This window comes from Hyperolius riggenbachi, chromosome 1 (assembly GCF_040937935.1).
Source record: "Hyperolius riggenbachi isolate aHypRig1 chromosome 1, aHypRig1.pri, whole genome shotgun sequence".
Taxonomy (NCBI): domain Eukaryota; kingdom Metazoa; phylum Chordata; class Amphibia; order Anura; family Hyperoliidae; genus Hyperolius; species Hyperolius riggenbachi.
In genome coordinates this window covers 246,774,113-246,801,486 of record NC_090646.1, presented here as the reverse complement: position 1 = coordinate 246,801,486, position 27,374 = coordinate 246,774,113, and the positions used below count along the sequence as shown (strand labels likewise).

Sequence of the window (27,374 nt, the reverse complement as noted above, 5' to 3'; positions counted from 1 at the left end):
CCTGCGTGCCATGGGCCACGTGTATCTTTCTTTGCATTCCTGCCCGCAATAGCGTCCTGCACTATTAAATCCACAGAGAAAGAAAGGGACCGGCACTGCGTCACCAAGTAATAGGAGTGGGCACTTCTGGGGTATGGATAATAGGGTACGTGCCTTAAATGTGCTCAGGATATGAAAAACATATAGTAATGTTCCAAAGTAGAAGAACAAATATCCGGCACTATTTCCAGGCTTAATCTTCAATAAATTTTAATAACAGTCACTATAGTACAGTTCCACAATAAATTCGTTTACATACCCTATAGTTGTCTTCGCTGTGGGGCAATGTAGGAGCAGCGGTCTGCCTGACGACCGTTTCACTAAAAAGCTTCTTCTGAGGCTCCACAGAGCCTCAGAGGTAGCTTTTTTAGCTTCATTCGTAGCGGTGACAGCGGTTGTGGCGGGTATGTGTGGCAATTCGTCGGGATTGCTCCCTTTCTGTACCAGCGGTCTCTGGTCCTTAAAGGACAACTCTAGTGAAAAGAATATGGAGGTGGCCATTTTTTATTTCCTTTTAAACAATACCAGTTGCCTGGCAGTCAGGCTGATCTATTTGGCTGCAGTAGTGTCTGAATAACACCTGAAACAAGAATGCAGCTAATCTTGTCAGATCTGACAATAATGTCAGAAACACCTGATATGCTGCATGCTTGTTCAAGGTCTATGGCTAAAAGTATTAGATGCAGAGTATCAGCATGATAGCCAGGCAACTGGTATTGCTTAAAAGGAAATAAATATGGCTTCCTCCATAGTCCTCTTGCTACAGTTGTCCTTTAAGGGGGCAGAGACCGCTGGCGCTTAAAGCCAGTGGTTACCAATTAAAAAATAAAAAAGTCAGATACTCACCTAAGGAGAGGGAAGGCTCGGTCCTAATGAGCCTTCCCTCTCCTCTCCCGGTGCCCTCGGTGCTGCGCTGGCTCCCCCGTTCGCGTCCGCCGCCGCAGGGACTTCGGAGGTCTTCGGGAGCACTCGGGCTTCCGAAGATGGGCCGCTCCATACTACGCACGCGCGAGTGCGTCATAGTGGGCGCTCGCGCATGCGTAGTATGGAGCGGCCCGTCTTCGGGAGCCTGAGTGCTCCCGAAGGCTTCCGAAAGCTCCCTTCGGTTGCGGAAGTGGCAGTATTTGACCGAACTGGTCGAATACTGCTACGGGGGATCCTGCGCGGGACCGGGCACCGGGAGAGGAGAGGGAAGGCTCATTAGTACCCTCCTTAGGTGAGTATCTGACTTTTTTATTTTTTAATTGGTAAACATTCACTTTAAGTGGTTAAATAATTAAGTTCCAACGAAACCCAAAATTTTACATTGGTAAGTCATGATATTGTACATATTGGGCATAATCCATTTCACCTTTTCTCCTACACTTTCTCCATTTAGATCATTTTTCATCTTCTGTATAAAATACCTTTTCAGCAGTCTGCAATTGAAAGAGTACCAATAAGTAGGTAAAGAATGACTCTATTTTCTTTCTTGCTGGTGACTTAAAAGCCATGAAAGGAAGAAATATATATCTCCACAAGGACTCCATCCCTGATTTATGTGATAACAGATGTCTTATTGAATAACTACAGTGGGATGTGAAAGTTTGGGCAACCTTGTTAATCATCATGATTTTCCTGTATAAATCGTTGGTTGTTACAATAAAAAATGCCAGTTAAATATATCATATAGGAGACACACACAGTGATATTTGGGAAGTGAAATTAAGTTTATTGGATTTACAGAAAATGTGCAATAATTGTTCAAAATTTGGGCACTGTTGAATTAATTATTGGAACGCAAATTGGCTTGGTAAGCTCAGTGACCCCTGGCCTACATACACAGGTGAATCCAATTATGAGAAAGAGTATTTAAGGGGTCAGAACAATTGTAAGTCTCCCTCCTCTTTTAATTTTCTCTGAAGAGTAGAAACATGGGGGTCTCAAAACAACTCTCAAATGACATGAAGATAAATATTTTTCACCATCATGGTTTAGGGGAAGGATACAGAAAGATTTCTCAGAGATTTCCGCTGTCTGTTTCCACAGTTTGGAACATATTAAGGAAATGGAAGACCACAAACGAATGCTGAGAGCAGTCAGAGTCATCCCACAGACTAGAACCAAAGACCTACAACATCACCTTGCTGCAGATGGAGTCACTGTGCATCGTTCAACCATTTGGCGCTCTTTACACAAGGAGATTTTGTATGCGAGCAGCGAGAGTGATACAGAGGAAGCCTTTTCTCCGCCCACAGCACAAACCGAGCCTTTTGAGGTATGCTAAAGCACATTTGAACAAGCCAGCTTAATTTTGGAATAAGGTGCTGTGGACTGATGAAACTAAAATTGAGTTATTTGGGCATAACAAGGGATGTTATACATGAAGGAAAAACAACACCGCATTCCAAGAAAAACACCTGCTACTTACAGTAAAATATGGTGGTGGGCCCATCATGCTGTGGGGCTTTGTGGCCAGTGCAGGGACTGGGAATTTTGTCAAAGTTGACGGACGCATGGATTCCACTCAGTATCAGCAGATTCTGGAGACCAATGTCCAGGAATCAGTGACAAAGCTGAAGCTGCGCCGGGGCTCGATCTTTCAACAAGACAATGACCCTAAACACTGCTCAAAATCCATTAAGGCATTCATGCAGAGGAACAAGTACAACGTCCTGGAATGGCCATCTCGGTCCCCAGACCTAAATATTATTGAAAATCTGTGGTGTGAGTTAAAGAGGGCTGTCCATGCTTGGAAGCCATCAAGCCTGAATGAACTAGAAATATTTTGTAAAGAGGAATGGTCCAAAATACCTTCAACCAGAATCTAGACTCTCGTTGGAACTTACAGGAAGTGTTTAGAGACTGCAATTTCTGCAAAAGGAGGATCTACTAAATATTGATTGAATTTCTTTTTTGTGGTGCACAAATTTATGCACCTGCCTAATTTTGTTTCAGCAATTATTGTACACTTTTTGTAAATCCAATAAACTTCATTTCACTATTCAAATATCACTGTGTGTGTCTCCTATATGATATATTTAACTGACATTTTTTATCGTAACAACCAATTTTTCCAGGCTCAAAAACATTATCTCTCAAAAACATAGTTCAGTAAAGTGAAGCACTGCTTATTCCTTTTTAACAGTTAAAACTTTTTTATGCTGAGCTCGGTGATATCAGTCTAAATAAATATAGCAGATACTCAATGTTATCTCTAAAGATAAATGGCTGCAGAAGCATCCAGATCTCGAGACATATTCATGGTTATTTGATTTATACTGTACCATCCAGAACTGATTTGCTCATCTCTTGGTAGCTAAGCTACACTTTGTAATAAGGGTTTGTTGAACTATTCTCCTCTCTTACTGAAGCATAAAGTTTTCCTGCAATAGCAAGCAGAGTTTTAAAATCTAAAAGCTGAATCCAGTATAATTGGACAGGAATGGTCTGTAATGCCAAATTCCTATTCTGTAGAAAATTTGCTTTCTGCCACTACTTTCCGCATCCCAATTATCGTGGAAATTTCCACCTACTTTAAAATCGATTTTCTCAAAAACTACAACAACTTTTTGAAAAAAAAAATGTTCCTCTTGTTCCCACACTTCTAATTAACATACCCTGAAAATTTGGTGTTTCTAGGAATTATGGGGGCTTTGCTATTAACCGCTAAATTCAGTTGATTTTGACTGTAATGTAAAATGCAGAAAATCCACATTACTGATATGCAGTAATTTTGTGACAATCAGAAAACTCAGAATGAATAAACTAATCAGAGAATGGGGATTTAGGTGGAAATTTTCTCATTCTCTGATCGGCTTATTCATTCTGAGTCTTCTGATTTGCTTAAAATTACTGCATATCAGGTAATGCAGATTTTCTGCATTTTACATAACTGTCAAAATCCGCCGACTTTAGCAGAAATTTTTTTCAAAAAGACCTTGTAGTTTTTGAAAAAATCGATGGTAAAGTTGGCGGAAATTTCAGCGAAAAATTTCACAATTTCCTCGGAAATCTGCCTACCACACTTGTATTACTGATTTCCGCATTCCAATGTGGAAATGCAATTTCCGATCAGAAATCTGAACGAGCATCCCAATAATTGGTAGACCCCCAAATCACTAATTCAGATATTGCATCTCACAATGTAAAATGGAATGATGTAACGCAACATGGATAAATACAGGAAAATCAGGGAAATTTAAGAAAACAAATTGCGGGATGCATTTTGGGCAAGTTTATTTTTACACAGGTAGCTAGTTGGAGAGGTCTGGCTAAGCCCATGTGCTTTGTTTTCCCAAAGGTGCATCATTAGAGTGCATCATTAGAGCCAGCTTTGACCCTCTACATCACAGTCAGCAGGCACATTGTAGCCAATCAGGCTACACTCCCTCCTGGAGCCACTCCCCCCTTATAAAAGGCAGGCAGTGTCAGGCATTGGACACACTTGTGTGCCTGCAGTGATTAGAGAAGGGAGAGCTGCTGCAGACTCTCATTGGGAAAGCTTAGTTAGGCTCTTGTAGGCTTGTAAGCTTGCTTCTTGCTGATTCTTATTGCTAAAAAGTACCCCTCAACAGCTCTTTTGAGAGCTAATCTTGTTCTTGTGATCTTTTTTTTTTTTTTTTTTTGGCCCACTTGCATTATATACAGCCCTGTCAGTCAGTCACAGCTGGCCTTTGGTATAAGGCCTACTGTGCCACTGCCAGGCCTAGCACATTCAGTGACTACCTGTGTGTGTGTGTGTGTGTGTGTGTGTGTGTGTGTGTGTGTGTGTGTGTGTGTGTGTGTGTGTGTGTGTGTGTGTGTGTGTGTGTGTGTGTGTGTGTGTGTGTGTGTGTGTGTGTGTGTGTGTGTGTGTGTGTGCGTGTGTGTGTGTGACAAGCAGCTGCAGATTTGTAATCCCATCCCAATCACTGCACCTGTTCATTGTTCAGTGCACCTACCTACCTACGTGAGTGCACGCATTGTTAATACCACCAGTCATTGCACCTGTTCAAGGCAGTACCTGTGTGTGTGTGTGACAGGTGCACATTTGTAATACCCATAACTGCATATACCTACCTGTTGTGTTCAGTGCATCCACCTACCTACGTGATTGCAAGCAGTGTGATATGCCACTCCGTGCATACCTGTTAACTGTACCTGTGTGACTGCACATTGTATTAGTCAAGTCAGTGCATACCTATCACTTCATCCCCCCCAATATGGACAAAGCAAAAGGCGGAGCCAGAGGCAGGCCACCTGGCTGGTCTGTTTCGAGGTCGCGCTGTCGTGATTTCATGCGGCCCTTGACCAAAGTACAGTGTTCAGAAGAAGGCACGTGCCATCAACCCCCAATATTGTCAGGACGTAGTTCACTATTTAACACAGAACACCTCATCTTTCTCAGCTTCCGCACAGAAGCATGACTTATCTTCCTCCTCCTGCTCTGATTCTGGCACCCCACTTAACACTCAGTTTGCCGCCACCACCAAAGTGCCATCACCCCAGGGCTCAGCGGTGTGGAAATTTTTTGTGTGTCTGCCTCAGATGAGAGCAATGCCATCTGTACTCTCTGCCACCGAAAAGACCAAGACCCGCGTAGGGACAACTACCTTATGAAGGCACATGATTACAAAGCATAAACTGCAATGGAATGACCACCTGAGGAAAAGCAGCACACAAAAGCAAAGCCACACACCACAGTGGAAGATACCAGGCCTAACATTTTTCTCAAAAAAGGTGATACCTAAACTGTACCGTGATGTTGAAAGGCAAGTGGTGACATCTCTGGCACACAGCATTGGGTCAACGGTCCATCTGACCACGGATGCCTGGTCTGCAAAGCACGCTTAGGCCTGCTCGAAGACTAAGTCAGTCCCCACACACAGCATCTCTGCCTGCAGGCCAGTTTACTGCCTTCTCCGCCACCACCAACAGGGTCCAGGACTCCAGGTGGATTCCTGAATTTATAAGGCCGCTGCTAGCAGCAGCCGCTATAATAATTTTTCTGGTGCATGTACATGACTGCCTAATTTTTCTGACAGCACTGCAGCTGCAACAACAAAGCAAAAGGCATAAGAAAAAGAAGGGACACCGAGAGCCCAATATAGTGTAGTAAGTTGGGTGATGGGTAAATGGAAAAGTATATGATAGATATACTCACAAGTCAGGGTTACCAATAAGGCAACCACTGTGAAGGCAGGTGAGGAGATTAAGCCTGTCCTCACTCAGGATTCAGATGTCGCTCGCTGTAGATTAGGAGAAGAAAGGGAATTCAACCCCTCCACCAGGGGATATTGTAAGGAGAACAGAGGCGCCAACAGAATAAAATATATTTTAAAACTTTAAAATTCCTCGGGAGGCGGTGGTGGACTCATCTCCCCAAAGCAGACATTATACTGTCGGTTTTAGTACAAACAAATTTATTTATATACTCGCAACATACATACAGCGCAACGCGTTTCACGGGTATATTCCTTTTTCCTCAGGCAATAACGAACAGGAGTACACACTGAAAGACAGAGACAAATACAGTGTCCTCAGACTAATGAACATCATGTTTGAGTGTTGTTATTACAGTCATTGGTAAGGGGGGTCATAAAAAATATATACGGGGGGGGGGACGGGTTGCCAGGCTGTGAAAAGCCTGCTAGGGTGCTGGATATGGTGCGTGGACTTGGTAGTGGTGGATGGGAGTTGATGAGGAAAAATAGTGTACATTGGTGGAACGAAGTGATGTATGTAGTAGTGTCAACCAAAGGTATGGGGTGTGGAAACAGAAGGGGGGGATGAAAACCATAGAATAAAGTGATATATGGAAGGTCCTTGAAAAAATGGCAGAATTTTTGACTTACCAGTGCAGTCTTAAGGTCACAATAAGCGCTTCTGTACTGGTGTGGAGGTGTGCAGCTTCTTATATACTTAAATTAGTGGGTGAGTGACCAATCCTGCGGTGTGTGGAGGCAGGGCTAGTTGAGGGACAATAGTCTGCACCTATAGGGCTGTGGGGACAAAAGGGGGAGTGGGAAAATGGTTACGTAAGAGTTGGTGGGTGGGGGTTAAATGAAAGGCAGCATCTTTGCCTATAGGACTGTGGGGGGCGTGTCTTTTATCCAATAGGGAGTGGGGGAATGGAAGTGTGAGGGTTTGTGGGCGGTGCGACGAAAACATTGCACCGCTATAATAACCTATGGGCAGTGTGCCTGGATGCAAAGCAAAAGGCATGTACATGTGCCAATTCCCCTTCGTGATCATTACCTTGCCGCAGTGAAGGGGCTTGTGTATCATAATGAAGCAATGACCGCCGGCTATATGAGTGTCTCGGGGTGGGGGTGGGGGGGGGGGGTTGAAAGTACCATCGAAAGTTTCACACAGTTGAATGAATGGCAGACTTGCCCTCCATAACACATTCTTGGCAAATGCTTTTGATTTGGTTCGTCGCGCTGGGTCAAGGGTCCATTTGATCACAGATGCCTGGTCTGCAAAGCACAGACAGGGAAGGTACATTACTTATACAGCAAGTGGGTCCTTACTTGGATGTGTGGTGGTGGTAGCCGGTTCTCAGGCTCCCACTCCGGACTGGAATCGAACCCTGATTCCCTTGGCCATTTCCCATGGTCACAATGGCAGACTTGCCCTCCATAACAGATTCTTATTACAGGTACTCAACAGCCTGCAGAAAATGTAATTTAAAAAAAATAGATGTAAGCTTTAACAATGGTAGAGAAAGAACCATCGAAAGTTGATAAGGCAGTCAGACATTACCTGATATCACTGAGGAAGAGCAATCTCGCCATGGTGCGCACCAGTCCAGCACGGCCGTCACAACACAAACAGCTGTTTGCGGTGCATTACACAGTGAGTTTGGTATGTCAGTGTGAAGCAGTACTCTAATTACACTCCCTGATTGATGTATACACATGCAAGATGCTTTAAAGCACTTTAGGCCTACAATTTAGCATTCAATATGATTTCTGCCCTTCAAACACTGCTTTGCGTCAAATCCAGATTTTCCCCGGGACTTTTGGTGTCTATCCCATTCATCCATGCAAAAACTCAGATGTAAGACTCCTTGAAACAACTTTTCCATCACTTTTGTGGCCAGCATAAGTGTTTCTAGTTTTCAAAGTTTGCCTCCCCATTGAAGTCTATTGCGGTTCGCTAACTGAAAATTGGAGGTGGGCATCTCTGAGATGTATGCCTTTACTCGTTCTGATGTGAATAATGCATCTAAATCCATCTAGCTGTGTCAGCTTCTGTTTCTATGCACTGACAAAATTAAAAAACATTCTGCCTCTGAAAAGCCTTTTATTAAGTCTGTTGACCACACCTTATAAAAGTCTTTTATAATTTAGATTCCAGCCACCAATTTATTAAGTGTGTAAAATTATTATACACTGAACATGTGATTTATTTTACAATAAATAAAGTGGTGTGTGAAAAGTAGAGGACACCCTATTTTTACTGTTATTCACACTTGCAATAGAAAAACAGAATAGCTTAAAGTGAACCGAGCACCTTTTTAACACACAGGACATTTCTATAGCACATGAAAAATGCATGCCAACAATCTGTTTCATTATTAAAATAAACTTGTATTTTACCTTGTATTTTACAATCAAAGGAGTTTTAATAGGCTGTTTCAGCAGCCTGACCGTCCGCAGAAATCTCAGGACACTAATTGTTTTATTGAGCTAATTACCCAGAAGAACACCATCTCTTTTCAACAACAAAGGGGGTGGGTAATACATTGTCTATTTCAAACAGTCCTAATTACCCACCCCCTTTGTTGTTGAAAAGAGATGGTTTTCTTCTGGGTAATTAGCTCAATAAAACAATTAGTGTCCTGAGATTTCTGCGGACGGTCAGGCTGCTGAAACAGCCTATTAAAACTCCTTTGATTGTAAAATACAAGGTAAAATACAAGTTTATTTTAATAATGAAACAGATTGTTGGCATGCATTTTTCATGTGCTATAGAAATGTCCTGAGTGCTAAAAAGGTGCTCGGTTCACTTTAAAGGACCACTCCAGTGAAAAAAGTAAGCAGTTAAAACCTGACAGAACTGACAGGTTTTGGACTAGTCCATCAGCTCATGGGAGGTTCCCAGGGTTTTCTTTGTTTTCAAAAACATTTCCGGGCCCATATGCAATTCATTTTTTCACCTGAGTTTTCTCCTGGGTGATATTTTTAAATTTGTCAATAAAATGCATTTTAAGCCATCAGAAAGCAAGAAAACGCTCAAAATAATTTTGATAGTACTTTTTCATTTACTTTTTGGTACTTTTTTAGTTGAAAAGTGCTGGAAAGTTAATTTAATTTGAAGATGAAAAATTATCTCCTAGGAGAAAAGTCAGGTGAAAAAGTGAATTGCATATGGCCCCCTGAATGGTAGTTTAACTGCAAAAATAGTAAGATACCAGCCAGCCTCTCTACTCACTTGCATACTATATTGTCAGTTAGACTAAGCAACTGCCATTCAGGAAATGCTTTTGAAATTGAAGAAAACCCTGAGAATCCCCCATGCGGAGATGGTCTAGTCCAAAACCTGTTGGCTGTGTCAGGTTTTAACTGCTTACTTTTTGTGCTGGAATGGTCCTTTAACCAGTTCACCCCCAAGGGTTTTTATCCTAACGGACCAGAGCAATTTTCAGTTGTCAGCGCTCCTCCCTTTTATTCCCTAATAACTTTATTACTACTTATCACAAGAAAATGATCTATACCTCGTTTTTTTCGCCACCAATTAGGCTTTCTGTGGATAGTACATTTTGCTAAGAATTTTTTTATTCTAAATGCATTTTAATGAGAAAAACAGAAAAAAAAAAGAAAAAAAATCATTATTTCTCAGTGTTCAGCCTTTATAGTTTTAAAATTAAACATTCTCCTGTGGATAAAACAAACACGTTGTATTTGCCCAGTGGTCCCGATAATTAAACCGTTTAGATTATGTCCCTACCACAATGTATGGCGACAGTATATTATTTTGAAATATAAGTGGTTATTTTTCTGTTTGTTCTGGCCATAATTACAAGCCCCTATGTAATAAATTAAAATTAATTTTCCCCCATAAAATATAGAATAAAAAAAGCTGAGTCCCTAAGGCAACTATTTATTTATTTTTTTAAGCTGATTTTTTTTTTTACAAGTGTTTTTTTTTGGGGGGGAGGGTTGGAAGTGTAATTTTATTAATGATGTGTATATACTTGAAAATGTATGTATTTTGTAAGTGTAATATACTTTTTGGCCACAAGATGGCGCTGGCGAACACTCATAGGACGTGTTCACTTTTTTTTTTTTTTACACACTTTATTAAACTGTTACATTTCCTGTTTATGTGAATGGACGTAGCCGCTGTTCGCGGTCACGTCCATTCACTCCAGGCACTGCGATTGGGTAGAGGACTGTTCAGTCCTCTTCCCCAATTGCCCAGCACGGGATCCCGACGGTAATGGCGGCGGTAGCGGCGGACACACGGCGGTAGCAGCGGCGGGAATGCGCGACGTATTAAAACGTCATGTTGCTGTTAATAGCGGTAAGCATGACGTTTTAATACGTTAGGATGGCGGTAAATGGTTAAAGACTTTTTGGTAAAAAAAAAATTGTGAGCATGTCTAGAGCAGGGGTGCCCAATAGGTCAATCGCGATCTACCGGTAGATCGCGGCCACCTGATGAGTAGATCGCGGCCGCCTGGCCGCATCCTGTTAAAATCTGAAGCCGCGCAGCCGCGGCTGTCAGATTTTGCTGCCGCTCGATACATCAGGGAGAAGAGGGGCTAGAGGAGCCAATGTGGAGACAGGTCTCCTCCCCTCCAGGCTGCTTGTGAGCCGTGTGTCTCTTCCCCTCCAGGCTGCCTGAGTGCGCAGCGTCTTCTCCCCCCTGACTGCATCTGAGGTAGAGTAATGTGGGCAAATAGCTTCAGGATGATTCTGAAGCTATTTGCTATCCTTGTATGTCTGAAGGAGGAGAAGGATTGTGGACTGCCTAACTACTGGGATAGGGAGGGGGGATTCATTACACTGTGAAGGGGAGAAGGCTTTTGTAATGTATTCACCAGGCTTGAAGAGGGGATGGGGGGGGGGGGGGGGTTGAGAATACTGTGACTGATACTGTGACTAATTATGATCCAAGAACTCTCACTGTTTTTTTCCAACTCATCATAGTATAGTCTAGTAATCATCTTGCTGGAAGATACTTCTAGAGGTGGTGGTAAGGGGTTACATTTCAGCAAAGTGTGTTTGTCTTCACTTCTATGACTGCTCACAAAGGCATAATCAGTGTGTCTTTATCAGTGTGTCTGCCCCCTCCCCCTTCCATGTGCAGCACCTCAGCCGGAGCATAGGAATTTACAGGAGATTAGCCGAAAGTGTTCAAACATAACAAGCAGCCAGTCAGGAGCTGTGTATACATATCACCCTGGCTGCTAGTTGTATAAAAGCACATACAGCTACCTGTTTAATCTGTTCTGTTCAGCTTGTCGTCCTCCTCTTTGGACTCTTCTGCATGCTGCAAGAAGAAAACAGTAAGGAGATGTGCAAGCTTGTCTGGAGTCACATCTAAAAATTTCACATTTCTCCAGCCTTTATTCCCCTTCCACAACAGTAAAAATGTGTGAATAATGGTGATTATTAGGGCATAAAATAAAGAGCTTGCAGGAAATGGTTCAGACACAATAATTAAGGGAAATGTTTTTGTGAGCTGCTTGAGGAGTGAACAATGTTTTGTAAAGTAGAGAAGGAGAGTCGTTTGAAGAAAAAAAAGTGCTCCTCCTATCACTACTAGTAATTTGTACCCTAAGAAACAGGATAAAAAAAAATAAAATTTGTTTAATTGATAGTTGTCCCTTAAAGAGACACTGAAGCGGAAAAAAAAATATGATATAATGAATTGGTTGTGCACTATGAATAATTACTAGAAGATTAGCAGCAAAGAAAATATTCTCATACTTTTATTTTCAGGTATATAGTGTTTTTTCTAACATTGCATCATTCTATAATATGTGCAGATTACACAACACTCAGCATTCAAAATGAGTCTTTCAGAGCAGTCTGTGAAGTAATGACCTCTCCTCTATCAGAGAAAAAGTAAACAGTTCACTTACAGTTGAGATAATAAAAGTCAGATAACAGCCCTCTCCATGACTAACTTAGTCAGAGAGCTTAATGGCTTGTTTGCATAGAGATAACAACTGGAGTTTCTCAACTCTTCCTGTACTGGAAACAATTCGATTGATGTATCTGATCTTAATGTTTTATTTCTTAGCTGTACTACACATACAAATCATAATATCATCATTTTTTTTTCGCTTCAGTGTCTCTTTAAATGCACATTTGGAGTTGTCATGAAAAGTAATTGGTTGCATAACACAATGACAAAAAAGTGTTTGAATTTGAACTCATTGTTTAAAAGACATCTGGTGCATCACTAGGGTTAATGTCCAGGCCTAGTGCTCCGGATCTATTATGGGGTGCCCCGAATGTCAGCACCCAGGGATTAGTGTTGGGCGAACACCTGGATGTTCGGGTTCGGGCCGAACAGGCCGAACATGGGCCAGATGTTCGGCATGTTCGGCCCGAACGCCGAACTCAATGGGAGTCAATGGGACCCCCGAACATGCCCATTTTGGGGGCCTGTTCGGCCCTGTTCGGGGGCATACAGAAGTTCGGGGCGAACCCGAACTTAAAAGGCCGAACACCATCAGGTGTTCGGCCGAACTCGAACATCACCCGAACAGGGTGATGTTCTGCAGAACCCGAACAGTGGCGAACACTGTTCGCCCAACACTACCAGGGATCCCCCCTCCCCCACACAACTTCCCATGACAGAGTAGCACAGCGGGCAGAACTATTTACCTGCTCTGGCCACTTGGTCTCCCAAGTCTGGAGACATCGTCAGTACCAGGCTTCTGCCCCTAGTGTCTGAGAATGAATGAGATACTAGAGCTCTAGCGTCTGATTCTCAGACACTAAGCAGAGAAGAGCTGGCTATAGAAAACGACTCTCGACATGGAGAGAAGCCTGAGCAGGAAAATAGTTTCAACTTCCACAACTTCGTGGGAGCAGGGGTAAGCACGGTCAGGGCACGGTTAGCCCTAAGGCCCCTAAGATGGCTGATGTTAATCCACCCCTTTCTTTTTCTGCTGTATAAACACAGTTTTTTCTCTCCTCATTTTTTCCTTTTTGTCCCCTGCTTTAAAATTATAGCTTTTACCACTATTTGTATTTATTCTGCTGTTCCTATATTACTTTATTTATAAATCACCAACCTATTACATAAGGCCACAGATAAAATGTGTAAATCACAAGCTTACAAATTATCCCAATTATTTTTCTTGTCATTTTATTTCATTTGTCCAGTTAATAATGGATATATAGCATGAGGAGAGGACAGGTATAATCTTTAGCAGTAAAATCAGTGATATTACTGCTGGAGATTATACCTGTCCTCTCCACATTACAGATACAGATGTATATAATATACTGTATATACACAGACATGTGGCTTATCTATAGCTATACATATAGAAGCCATACAACAGGTATAACAGACACAGGCTGTGGTGAGGAAACCTGGGTGTGTATAATGGCTGGGGTATACACAGGGCAGACATGTAGCTGATATGTATGCATATGGATCTATACAATGAGGAGGAGGTACTGAATGTGAGTATGTGCAGACAACCTTTTGAGGGGTCTCATCCTAGCTCTGATCCTTATTGTTTGAAATAAGTCTTTGCAGATTTATCATCTGCACATCATGCAGATCCCCCATTCAACCACATCATGAGGGAAACGGTGCTTTATAATGTGTGTTTTTGGAGGGAAACTCTGCCTTATTATGTGTGTTGATTGCTGAGGGAAAAGCTCTGATTACTGTTTGGGTCACTTTGGCTAACTGTGTTTTGGAACCAAACTCGGGCCCACTGCCCTTAAGTTACACTACTACATTACAGTTGGTTCCACCCACATTCTGCCATGGTCACATCCACATCTTCTTCCCATTGGTGTCCAAGGGTGTGCTGGATCTTTTTAGTACCTTAGCAATACCCCTGTATACATTAGTTCAGTAATGACAGGATGTTTATTGATCTGCCCTATAATTTTAAGTGTCAATGATTGAAAGTTTTCAGTAGTAGGATGTAGATTTACACATGTCCCAATAAGAGACAGCACCACTGGTCCGCAAAGAAGTTCTTCAACAGTTAACAAAATGATAAGGGCAGAGCATATTTATGAAGTAGAAAAGTACTGTCATCTTAGCTTGCCATGCAGAATAGATTGTCCAATAGCAGATCAATGGATCTTTTTCAATATTCCTTTTTTTGCAGATTAGTCCAATATAATGCAAATCCCAATTTTGAATAAGTGAATCACTGAACAATACTAGAAATGTATTCCATAAAAGTTATAGTAACACAGACAATTAAATTACTCTTACATTTATTACATTTCAAGAACCTCTTTCAAGTGGTTGTTTTATGAATGAATTCATGTTGCTCTTTTCTGAATTGGTACAAAAAAAAAGACTTTACAAATGTAATTCAACTAAAATAATTTTTCATCAGATCTGTAGAATACAGAATAGCAATCTATGTGGCCAAAACTATGAAAACTACAGCAAAAGTGCAGCAGATCTACCAATTAAATAACTTGTTTTACTGAAAGGGGCACTATGGTGAAAATTATGCTGTGTCATCATCCCCACATCAATTATTTAATATGGACAGCATACATTTCATCATAGAGTTTGTGTTAAAAAATATCTCCTAACACCCCTCTACTCCTCTACACAGCTGAGCTGCATCATCATTACATCAGATATCCCTGATAAGAAAGTGTTGGACTGCTCTGCTAAAATACACAAAGTACAAAGAATATACAAAGCTGATTTATAACTCACACACTACAGAGCCCCCTGCTGTTGATTTTCATATGTTAACTAACGAATTAAGTAGTTACTTACTTAGCAGCATGATTATTTATTTAGCTAGTTGCATGTGAAAACAAAGGTGCTCTGTAGTGTGTATCAGCCAGCCTCGTTATAATCTGCTGTTGAGTGTCTGCTAGTTATAAATCATCTGATAGGGTTCATACACACCTACCAAGTATCTGTCCAACTATCTGCCAAACTTGTCTGTTAAGCCCCATTCACATGCTCAACAGCAGTCTTTTATGCAGCACAATTGTCAAGCAGCTTTTGTTGTGAAACAAGTTGAAACAACTAAGGCCTGGTTCACATTAGCGTTCGCTGTCCGGATTCGCCTGATCGGATCCGGACCGTATACTGTACAAACGGAACGTACGTTCCGCATAGCAATGCAAAGTCTATGCGGACGTTCACATGCGTACGTTCCGTACAGAACGGAGCCGGATCCGGACTCCGGACACTTTTCCAACATGCTCTATTTTTCGAGTCCGGATCATCCGCCCCACGCACCCGGACCGGAGCCTGACTGCACCATCCGGAAATAGAAACCAATGGGAAACAGAAAGCACAGAACACACTGGCCATAAAAAACTGACATTCTACCCCACTTCCTATGCGTTTTCTAGCGGTCATTTTGGATGGGGACACATGGGCCCAGCATTTCTGGAGTGGAGCAGCAGTGACTTAGTGCTGGAGCTGTTTGGCAGTATGTCTGACGTGGAGGTGAGGCCCTAAACAGCGGAGGACCTGATTCTACAGATGCACCTTCTGCTGACCTCCCAGACACCAACAAGTAAAATAGTATATTTATCTCTTTTACCGAACGGATCCGGATCGCAGCCGTATACATACCTAATGCAACCGGACCGGATCCGGATCCGATCCGGATCCGGTCCTGTCATACGGTCCGTTTGGCACAGAAACGCAAGTGTGAACGGGGACTAAAAAAAGTATTTTGCTATTGTTAAAAAAGCTGATAAGACTGATAATAAGTCAATCCAACAGTTGGCTGCTGTCCTGTGGCTCACTTACCAGCACACCCCGTTCCAGCGCTGATGTCACTCTTCTCTTTGCGCTGTTCCCCGCTTCTGCTATGTCTATAGTTAGAGCAGAGCTACAAGAAAATGGCCGCTAATGTCCACAAATGCAGACATCGGTGGCCATTTTTGTAGCTCTAACTACAGACAGAGCAGAGGTGGGGAGCAGCAGGGAGAGCAAAGTGACGTCAGCGTTGGAATGCGGGGAGCTGGTGAGTGAGCCTGCAGCCACTACTGCAGACTTCCTATACTGGGACACCATCTATACCTGGCTACAGACTACCTATACTGGGGCATCACCTATACCTTGCTACAGACTACCTACACTGGGGCACCACCTATACCTGGCTACCTAAACTGGGGCTGGTGCCACCTATACCTGGCTACTGGGGCAGCACCTATACCTGGCTATATATACTGAGGGCACTACCTGTACATGGCTACCTATACGGGGACAGCACCTACACCCGGATACCTATACTGGGGCACCTATAGCTCGCTATCTATACTGGGGCACCTGCACCTGGCTAACATATACTGGTGCACCACCTATACCAGACTACCAAACTGGAGGCAACTATACGAGGCTACCTATATCGGGACACCACCTATAGCTACATACCTATACTGGGGGCACCTGTACCTGGCTAGCCTATACTGGGGCACTACCTATATCAGGCTACCTATTCTGGGGACAACTATACCAGGGTACCTATACTGGGGAACCACCTATAGCTGGATACCTATACTGGGGGCAACTGTACCAGGCTACCTATACTGAGGCACTATGTATAGCTGGCTACCTATACTGGGGGCACCTATGCCTGGATACCTATACTGGGGGCACCTATACCTGGCTAGGGCAGGGGGACAAGAGGTGACACAAGGGACAAAAGAGGCTCAGGGGAAACAGATGGGGACAAAAGAGGCACAGGGAGAACAGAGATGAGACAGGGGGACATGAGGTGACACAGAGGGGCACAAAAGAGGCACAAACTGAGGTTACACAAATGGGGACAAAACAGGCACAGGGAGAATAGAGTGGGACAAAAGAGAACGGATTCAGGATAAGAACAGACCTACAGTCCCTACCTCATTTGTTAACCAGAAATGAATTGTATTTTGCTTGTATTTGGCCCCACCCACAACATGCCATGTCCACTCCCACATCATGATGTGCACATCACTTTCTTCCGTATCAGAGCCACGCACATTTTTTCACTGCGGCATGCTCTTTGCACGGGGTGGCTAGTGGGTGGGCACAGCAGCCAAGTGGGTGGGCTGGTAGGGGGGGGGGCAATCCTGATGATGTGAGAGGCCCCAAAATTTCTGATGGAGGCCCTGCTGTGGGGAGCTACATTTCAAAAAGATTTATCTTATTTACCCTAGAGGTCTTTCTGTGAATGTGCAACACAACACTTTTAGAGCAAAAGAATACCTCACAGAAATGGGGCACAAAACCGTGAAATTAGAAAGAAGAAAAAAGATCCCATCTGCTTACAAAAATGATAGGCTAGACAAAAACTTATTGAAAGTATAGAAAAACCTTTATTTATGTAAACACACTGACATTAAAAACAATTAAAATAATATAAAATCCCTGATCATGATTATAATCAAGACCCCTGCTATGAGAAGGTATTATTTTAAATGCAGGTAGTTAAAGCCCCAGACAGGAGGGGGGGGGGGGGGGGGGCGGGGAGGGAGAAGGTTGCCCAGAAAAAATGGTGTACAAACCGTGCTAGTGCACAAAAATATGACAATATGAACGCAAAATATATCAAAATATATTAGATCCATGAAAAAAATCCAAAAGTGGAAAATAAATAAAACAAAAGTGATCAAAAAATACATAGATTATTACCGGGCAACACAAGGTAATCCGTGTATATATCAATGCATAAAATGTTTTGCATAGGTAGTGAAAAAATAAAATGTATAGGCCCAGGGTCAGACTGGGACACTAAGGGCCCACCGAGGAAGTTTCAGCCTGGGCCCCCCCGCTCCCCACCCCCCCACTCCCCCCCTCCCCCCCATCCCATTTTGGGCTCACATATACATGTACTCTAGAAATTTTGCATGATTTTATGGTAGGGAATAGATTATAAACACTTCTGAGGACAGTGTCCAGTAGGGATATGTCCACATGCGGCGCGCGCAGCGCGCCGCAGCAAACATTAATGAGTGTCGCCACACACTGGAACATGGGCGTGGTCATGATGGGTCATGGGCAGACTTTAAAAAAAAAAGCCACACAAAATAAGTAGCAGTTTTATTCACAGAGATTAGGTCCGACCAGATACATTTTAGATAAAATCATCAAGTAGTTACATGCCTCATGATAATTCATCAAGTAGTCAAATGGCAGCAGATTTTCCGACAAAATGCAATCAAATTGGCAGCTGATATCCCCACAAAATGCAAATAGATTGGTGGCAGATATCCCCACAAAATGCAATCAAATTGGCGGCAGATATCCCCACAAAATGCAATCAGATTGGCGGCAGATATCCCCACAAAATGCAATCAAATTGGCGGCAGATATCCACACAGAATGCAAACAGATTAGCGGCAGATATCCCCACAAAATGCAATCAAATTGGCGGCAGATATCCCCACAGAATGCAAACAGATTGGCGGCAGATATCCCCACAAAATGCAATCAAATTGGCGGCAGATATCTTCACAGAATGCAAACAGATTGGCGGCAGATATCCCCACAAAATGCAATCAAATTGGCGGCCGATATCCCCACAAAATGCAAATAGATTGGCGGCAGATATCCCCACAAAATGCAATCAAATTGGCGGCAGATATCCCCACAGAATGCAAACAGATTGGCGGCAGATATCCCCACAAAATGCAATCAAATTGGCGGCAGATATCCCCACAGAATGCAAACAGATTGGCGGCAGATATCCCCACAAAATGCAATCAAATTGGCGGCCGATATCCCCACAAAATGCAAATAGATTGGCGGCAGATATCCCCACAAAATGCAAATAGATTGGCGGCAGATATCCCCACAAAATGCAATCAAATTGGCGGCAGATATCCCCACAAAATGCAAACAGATTGGCGGCAGATATCCCCACAAAATGCAATCAAATTGGCGGCAGATATCCCCACAGAATGCAAACAGATTGGCAGCAGATATCCCCACAAAATGCAATCAAATTGGCGGCAGATATCCCCACAAAATGCAAACAGATTGGCGGCAGATATCCCCACAAAATGCAATCAAATTGGCGGCAGATATCCCCACAAAGTCAGGTCCCCTGTTAGTGGGGGCCCCCATGCTGGAAGGGGGTGCAGTGGACACAGAGCGGCAGGGAGCGGGGAAAGCTTCCCCCCCTCCCTCACCTGGAGCTCCCCCCTCCCTCACCTGGAGCTCCCCTCTCCCTCACCTGGAGCCCCCCCCCCAGTTTAGGTAGGCAGGTCACAGGTGTCCCCAGTTAGGTAGGTCTAATATCCCCCCCAGCTTGGTAGGGGGGGCAGTGGGCACACAGAGGGGTGGGGAATTTCCCCTTCCCCCCCTCCCTCACCTGGAGGCCCCCCCCCCCCCGTTTAGGTAGGCAGGCTGCAGGCGCAGGTCACAGGTGTCCCACAGCGCAGGAAGGGGGACAGTCAGTGGGCACACAGAGCGGCAGGGAGGGGGGAAGCTTCCCCCCTCCCTCACCTAGGGGCCCCCCCTTCCGCGCTCCCCCTTCCGCACTCCCCCTCCCTCCAAAATTTCAGCCAGCGGCAGCGAGCGGGGAATAGCTTACCGGCATGAAGACATCAGTCATCAGAGGAGATCCATTGCTCTGCGTGCCGCTAGCTGGTCTCCGTCTCTCCTGCAATGCACTGACCAATCACGCTCTTGCAGTACTTCCTGTGAGAGCGTGATTGGTCAGTGCATTGCAGGAGATGGAGACCAGCCAGCAGCACACAGAGCGATGGATCTCCTCTGATGACTGATGTCATCATGCCGGTAAAGCTATTCCCCGCTCACTGCCGCTGGCTGAAATTTTGGAGGGAGGGGGAGTGCGGAAGGGGGAGCGCGGAAGGGGGGGCCCCTAGGTGAGGGAGGGGGGAAGCTTCCCCCCTCCCTGCCGCTCTGTGTGCCCACTGACTGTCCCCCTTCCTGCGCTGTGGGACACCTGTGACCTGCGCCTGCAGCCTGCCTCCCCGCCGCTCTGTGTGCCCAATTTCCCCCCTTCCTGCGCTGTGCCGGCTCTGGGGCCCCCTGGGGCCCCCAGGAGGCAGGGCCCACCGATTGAATCATCGGAAGTTCGGTGGGTCAGTCCGAGGCTGTATAGGCCATACCTTTAAAGCATGGCTATGTGTAATGTGACATAATGCAAAAAAGTGGACTTTGCTACAAACAATTTAAAATATCACACAGATCACAATATAAGTGCAATTGGTGCAAGTAGATCATATAGGAAGTAACATAGAATTATAAAAGTGCATCCAGTGCTGAGGCTTACCAAGTAGAGTGACAGCAGGGGGAAAGGGAAACGCCTTATGCGCTCGCAGCGGACTGCTGCTTCAATGGAGGCCTCCATTACACATAGCCATGCTTTAAAGGTATGCCCTATACATTTTCTTTTTTCACTACCTATGAAAAACCTTTTATGCATTGATATATGCATGGATTACCTTGTGTTGCCCGGTAATAATCGATGTATTTTTTGATCACTTTTGTTTTATTTATTTTCCACTTTTGTATTTTTTTCACGGTTCTAACATATTTTGATATATTTTGCGTTCATATTGTCATATTTTTGTGCACTAGCACGGTTTGCACACCATTTTTTCTGGGCAATATTCTCCCCCCCCCCCCCCCCCCTCCTGTCTGGGGCTTTACCTACCTGAATTTAATATAATACCTTTTCATAGCAGGGGTCTTGAGTATAATCATGATCAGGGATTTTAAATTATTTTAATTGTTTTTAATGTCAGTGTGTTTACATAAATAAAGGTTTTTCTATACTTTCAATAAGTTTTTGTCTAGCCTATCATTTTTGTAAGCAGATGGGATCTTTTTTCTTCTTTATATTTTCATGGTCTTTCTGTGAATGTGATCTTCTTGAGGACTCTGAGCATTTTTTTCCTTTTGGCAAAAGAGATAGCTCATACTCTGAATCCTCTCTGAAATAATTAACACTGTGTACAAATTGTTTAAACATCTGTAATACCTGGCATACTTGTATAATTTCTTCTCTTCCTTGTTACTATCACTATGTTCCCTATATGCACCGTGGGGTTGTCATGAAAAGTAATTTCGTTGTGTTACACAATGACAATAAAGTGAATTGAATTGAATTGAATTGAATGGGTGTTACAGGTCCCCGTCCCCGTTCCCATCCTTTAAAAACACAGATACAGTGTACTTACCTAATTACTTTGTCTGCTGTTCACGTCCTATTCAAAAGGTTAACCTGTTTCTCAACATCCTTGCACAAAAGTCTCACAATATAATGCACCATTAAAACGTCCCAGTTGGTCATAGAAATACACTGGCGCTGAAATTGTTAAAGATTTTAGAATATACTCAATCATTTTTTTCTGTAAAATAACCTCTTTGAACCTACCAAAAACTATACCTAAATATCTAATATCAGCCAAACTTATGTTTCTATAGAAACAATAATACATTTTGTTTCATGGAAGATTCATTCCTCTGAAATGTAAAGTAAAAAGTGAATTTTAAGTTATTTGCCGAAGTACAACACAATCTAAAATGTACAGACTCTTTATTATTAACAATTAACCCCCAAGGATGTTGCTGAACAACAATACAGTCTCAGTACTTAAAATACAAGACGGCTGGCACGGAATCCAAGTCTTGTATTTCAGATCAACTAGCTGACAAGTAAAAAAATATAAACATTGTACTCACCACAGGAATACCTGGAGAAGTGGGCACCGGGCCTGAGATGCTGACCAAGATGGCCAGTTTTGCATATCACACGGCTCCTGATGGTACAGTCCTTGATATGAGACTGTGCCCTGAGGTAGCACATGACACACAAAAAGGGCCATCTTTGCCGGTCTCTCCATCCTGTCGCCAACTTGCTCCAGGTATGTATGTGGTGGCTGCACCTCTTATATATTGCACAGGCCACTGAGATATTCCAAATAAAAGATGCAGTGCCAGCCCACTTCTTTCTTCTTTCGTGTACTCTAGGAATTGACGGGCCTTCACCTGAGCATGTTTCCTTATATCTGAGTGCTATTTCTATTCACATTGTTTATGGTTCCTGCCACAGAGTCATGTGGCATGTCTTAGGATAGTTCCGTACATTTTTTTTTGTGATCTCACCAATTTTGCTTAAAATATATTAAGATGAATACAATACATCTGAATACAAATTTACCAGTGGGGTTAAACTTTAGTTAATACTCCCCTGAATGTACTAGGGGATCAGAAAAAACAAAAGCGAGTAGTGGATTAACCACTTTACCCCCGCGCGTACGTATTTCTCCGCCCCTTTTTCCATCCTTTAAAAACCAGGGACGGAGAAACACGTACTTTCCGCGTTCCCGACGCTGCCCGCGCTCCCGCTCGTAAACACGCCGCCCGCCGCTAGTAAACACGCCGCCGCCCGCTCGCCCAGAGATCAATGAACGGGAAAATCCATTCCCGTTCGTTGATCTAAGCCCCGCAATGATCAGCTGCTCTCCTATGGGCAGCGCGATCATTGTGAGAAAAAAACTCACGTGTCCAGCCTCCTTATACTTCCTCCAAGCTTCCGGAAGGAAGCTTGGAGGTCGCATTAAAACAAAAAGTTACTGTGGCCATCTTGTGGCCAAATAGTAAACTACACCCTACACATTTTTCACATACAAATAAATGACTTTTACACATAAAATTAACTCATTACCTCCCACACTCCCTATCTTTTTTTTTTTTTGTAATTAAAAAAAAATTAAAAAATTTACAATTAAAAAAAATACATAAATAGTTACCTTAGGGACTGAACTTTTTAAATATTTATGTCAAGAGGGTATAACACTGTTACTTTATAAACTATGGGCTTGTAATTAGGGATGGACGCAAAACTGAAAAAAATGCACCTTTATTTCCAAATAAAATATTGGCGCCAAACATTGTGATAGGGACATAATTTAAATGGTTTTATAACCGGGACAAAAGGGCAAATACGTTTCATGGGTTTTAATTACAGTAGCATGCATTATTTAAAAACTATAATGGCCGAAAACTGAAAAATAATTATTTTTTCCCCCCATTTTTCCTATTTTCCCATTAAAACACATTTAGAAAAAAATAATTCTTGGCATAATGTCCCACCTAAAGAAAGCCTAATTGGTGGCGGAAAAAACAAGATATAGTTCATTTCATTGCGATAAGTAATGATAAAGTTATAGATGAATGAATGGAAGGAGCGCTGAAAGGTGAAAATTGCTCTGGTGCTCAGGGGGTAAAACCCCTCAGTGGTGAAGTGGTTAAAGATGGCAGCCTCCATATTTTTGCCATTGTAGGTTTTATAGTACTTTCGTTACACCTGTGCAGTGCCTGAAGAATGTGCTATAATTGTGCTAAAATTACATAACATTTGGAGTTCATAGATGGATGACTGTGGTACCTAGAAAAAAGGTAAACAACATAGATAATGAGGAAGCTATTGCTTTTTTTATGTGATTTGTTTTTACATTTAAAATATTTTTATTTATTGTATTTATAAAGCACTAACATAATACACAACGCTGGACAATAAACATGGATACATACAAAGCTAGCAAGGGTGCCAGACAGAACATATCACAAGGTTATACAATGTACCACAAGGCTATCCATGACAACAGGATACAAAATGCATGACTATATGTTTTAGGAGCTGGTTACTGATACCCAGCAATTCAAGTATGAATCAGTCCATGAGAAGGGTGCCATTGATAAGTGTGCAAGAAGGATACTAGGTGTACACTTGGGGTGGGGGGACCCTGCCAAAGGCTTAAAATCTAAGGGTAGCGGGGAGGACACCATAGGTAGGGCAATAGAATGGTTGCGGTGAGAGTTAAGGTGTGGTAGAGGGGGAGTAGTCGATCTTGAAGAGGTGTGTTTTCAGGGCATGTTTAAAGGTGGTTAAAGGGTCGAGTCTGATGGGCGGTGGAAGGGAGTTCCATAGGGTGGAAGCAGCAAAATCTGTACTAAGATTTGAAAGAGAATTTTGAATCAAGATGATACCATCTATTGTATAACTTTAAAGGATTGAAAAAGTAACCTTTCAGTTTAGCAATATCTTCTTCAAACTCTACATCCTAGATGTATAGCTATATAACTACATAACTTTTGTCATTTTGCTTTACAATAGGTCTTACCTGCATTAAGTTCACTGGTACCTTCAAAAAACTCAGAGAAAAGAACCATGCAAGAGCTACTTCTGTCCAATTCACTGAATGCAGCTACCTTCCCTATTGGTTTAGAGTCGGTTGTAAAGGAAAATATGACATATAACCAAAAGTTAAAAAAGCATGATGTAAGTGGAGGACTAGACTGGATCATCAATGCCACAATTCCACGTATTGTCATCATTCCTACATCAGAAAGCAGCATTTCCGAGGGACCAGAACAATGTGATAATGACTTGGAAGAAAAGAATGAAAAAGAATTGGACGATGATGACTTCTTTAATTTTCACATTGACACGAGTTTACTGGACTTTGAAGGACTTTCTTCAACTGCTGACCTCTTTGAAGTTGTTGAGAAGTTTTTGTCATAGAGAGAACTGATAATAATGATAATGTAATATACAGAAATAGGTTATATGCAGGAAGCACAGTGAAATCACAGTGTTGTATTTTAATAATTTGAGCAGGATTTACCATGATTAGACATGGACAAAGAGAACCTGATGGTTTAAAAAAAGATAGATCTTGAAACGCATACCGTAGTTTACTCGGTCAAGAGTGCTTTACGATTTCATTAACATGTTACAGAACAAAAACATAGTCAGGGAATTTAAATATTGAAACACCTACATCTAATCCCTGACTATTGAAGGGAATATATAGTGTACATGTTTTATTTATTTATCATTTTTAGCACTTAAAAATATGATTTTAATTTTAAACATGAAATATTCAAAATAAAAAAAGGTAATTGTTTTGCTGCTGCACCACCTGCATTTTAAACTGGTAATGGTTGTCAGCTACAGGATGTTTTGCTTTTGTTTTGCAGTAAACATGTCTGTTACATTACAAGAGAAATCCCCAAGACTTAGTAATTCCTAACTACAATAGGTCCTGAGTGTTTCTACAGAGAAATCTTATGTTTAGTGCATTGCATCAATAGTGAACTTTCCTGTACTTTGGAAGCTTGCCAGTCAAATAGGTGGTGTTCTAAACAAGTATCACATTTTATTTGTAATATTTAATCATTAATTCCTGTTTAAATAAATAAGTAAATAAAAAGTTAGTATTAAACATAATAAAATAAGAGAAACAATACTATACATTCCGGAAAACTTAACAGATTTGTGACTCGAACATTGACTGTTAGCAAATTATAGTATAGCTGAATCTAACTAGCAATCAAAAATGTTTTACAATTGGCCATCTCATAGTTTGCTTTAAGAGGTGTGAAAGTACTATATGCTCCCAAAATTCAAGTAATAGGTACAACTATGGTCCTCTGCACTCTAATGTATTACATGACCTGATTCAAATTTGGAGACAGTAAAGCACTAACTAGAAGGGTGGAGTGCAGTCTTCCATTTCAGAGCAATATTTAGTGAACTGTGGTTCATTGAAGTCCATAACCAGGTAGCAGAATGAATCACTTGGCCATAAGATCAGCTGCACCAAAATACTGTAGATTCAGTTTACAGCAGAACATCATGAGCTGATGTGAGCCCTAGAGATGTCGCAAACCTCCGATTTTCGGTTCGCGAACCTCCGCGAAAGGTTCGGTTCGCGAAAAAGTTCGCGAACCGCAATAGACTTCAATGGGGAGGCGAACTTTGAAAATTTTAAAAAATTCTACTGGCTAGAAAAATGATAGAAAACATGTTTCAAGAGCTCTAATACTTGGAGGCACACCTGATTGAGTGAAATACACATCACTGCTGGAGGACCCACCCTCCCTCCCTCCCTCCCTCCTCCAAGCAAGGTCCTTTATACCATTTGACTCAGTTGTCTGCCTACACTAATTAGTTATGGGACAGCTGCTACACACTCTGCTAGGGAGATTTTAATTAGCCTCTTGTGGGTTCCCACCTCCCTCCTCCCACCTCCCACCTCCCTCCTCCCACCTCCCTTCTACCTATTCCCTCCTTCCTCCTCCCACCTCCCACCTCCCTCCACCCACCTCCCTTCTACCTATTCCCTCCTCCCTCCTCCTACCTCCCTCCTCCCTTCTACCCTTCTACCCTTCTACCTATTCCCTCCTCCCTCCCTGTTAGGAAGAGAGAGAGATATGAATCTACCTGGCTATCTGTGGGAGGAGGGAGGAGACCCACAAGAGGCTAATTAAAATCTCCCTAGCAGAGTGTGTAGCAGCTGTCCCATAACTAAATTAGTGTAGGCAGACAACTGAGTCAAATGGTATAAAGGACCTTGCTTGGAGGAGGGAGGGTGGGCGGGCCTCCAGCAGTGAGAGAAGTGTGTTTGACAATAATATGTCTGCTGGCAGTGATATGGAGGGTCAAAGTTTTGCTCAATAGAGCATTATGGGGCGAATCAAACTTCCACAAAAGTTCGCCTGATGCAGGCGAACGCGAACACCCAAAGTTCGCCTGGAACCGTTCGCAGGCGAACCGTTCGCGACATCTCTAGTGAGCGCAGGTTTGGGTAGGGTAATCTTTATTGCATTAAAGATAAGCACATATTTTTGTTGTAGGGTTCAGGACAATTCTGTTAGGAGACCTACATTTTGGATTATTTTTTTGATTGGTGTAAGTTCTTGTTCATTGACTTAAGCGTAAAACCCTAAAAGGGGGATTGTGTCATTACTCACACAACAGACATTCTAGAGTAATGCCCTTTGAAAAATCAATCATGTGACTCAGGGATCTCTTCAACACACATGCATAAACACTCCATAGAGAGAGAGAAACTGGACAGGAAGATGACAGATCTCTACTGAGTTGCAGCTACAGTGCTGACCTTTATAGAATGCAAGCGCATGATCTCGCACACAAGCCAAAGCATATGCCAAAGGTGATGACATTATAAGAACGTCAGCATGCCCGCACTTGGTTGAACATCTATTTACCGAACATGGGCATCTGCTCATGCTAGCAACTGTGTCCACTGTTTGTTACAGCTGTAAAATTTCTGTTAAAAACCAATGGGTACAGATAAAGATTAGATAGTGTCCCCTCTCAGCTCCTTCATGACTAGCTTACCTTGGCGAAAATGGGGATGAGGGTGGAGTTTGAACAGTTGCAAGACTTGCTGTCCCAT

At 42.6% G+C, this 27,374-nt stretch overlaps 1 protein-coding gene across 3 annotated transcripts in view; it reads left to right on the top strand.

Annotated features, from left to right (window-relative positions):
• The window catches only part of LOC137504278 (melanopsin-B-like), a 222,715-nt gene extending 196,626 nt beyond the window's left edge, over nucleotides 1-26,089 (top strand). For all 3 annotated transcript variants that reach the window (XM_068232490.1, XM_068232473.1, XM_068232481.1), the window contains one exon: nucleotides 24,284-26,089. In XM_068232490.1, coding sequence (XP_068088591.1) covers nucleotides 24,284-24,691 — 408 coding nt within the window. In that variant the 3' untranslated portion in view covers nucleotides 24,692-26,089. The remainder of the gene's footprint in view (nucleotides 1-24,283) is intronic.
• Nucleotides 26,090-27,374: the final 1,285 nt, after the last annotated feature.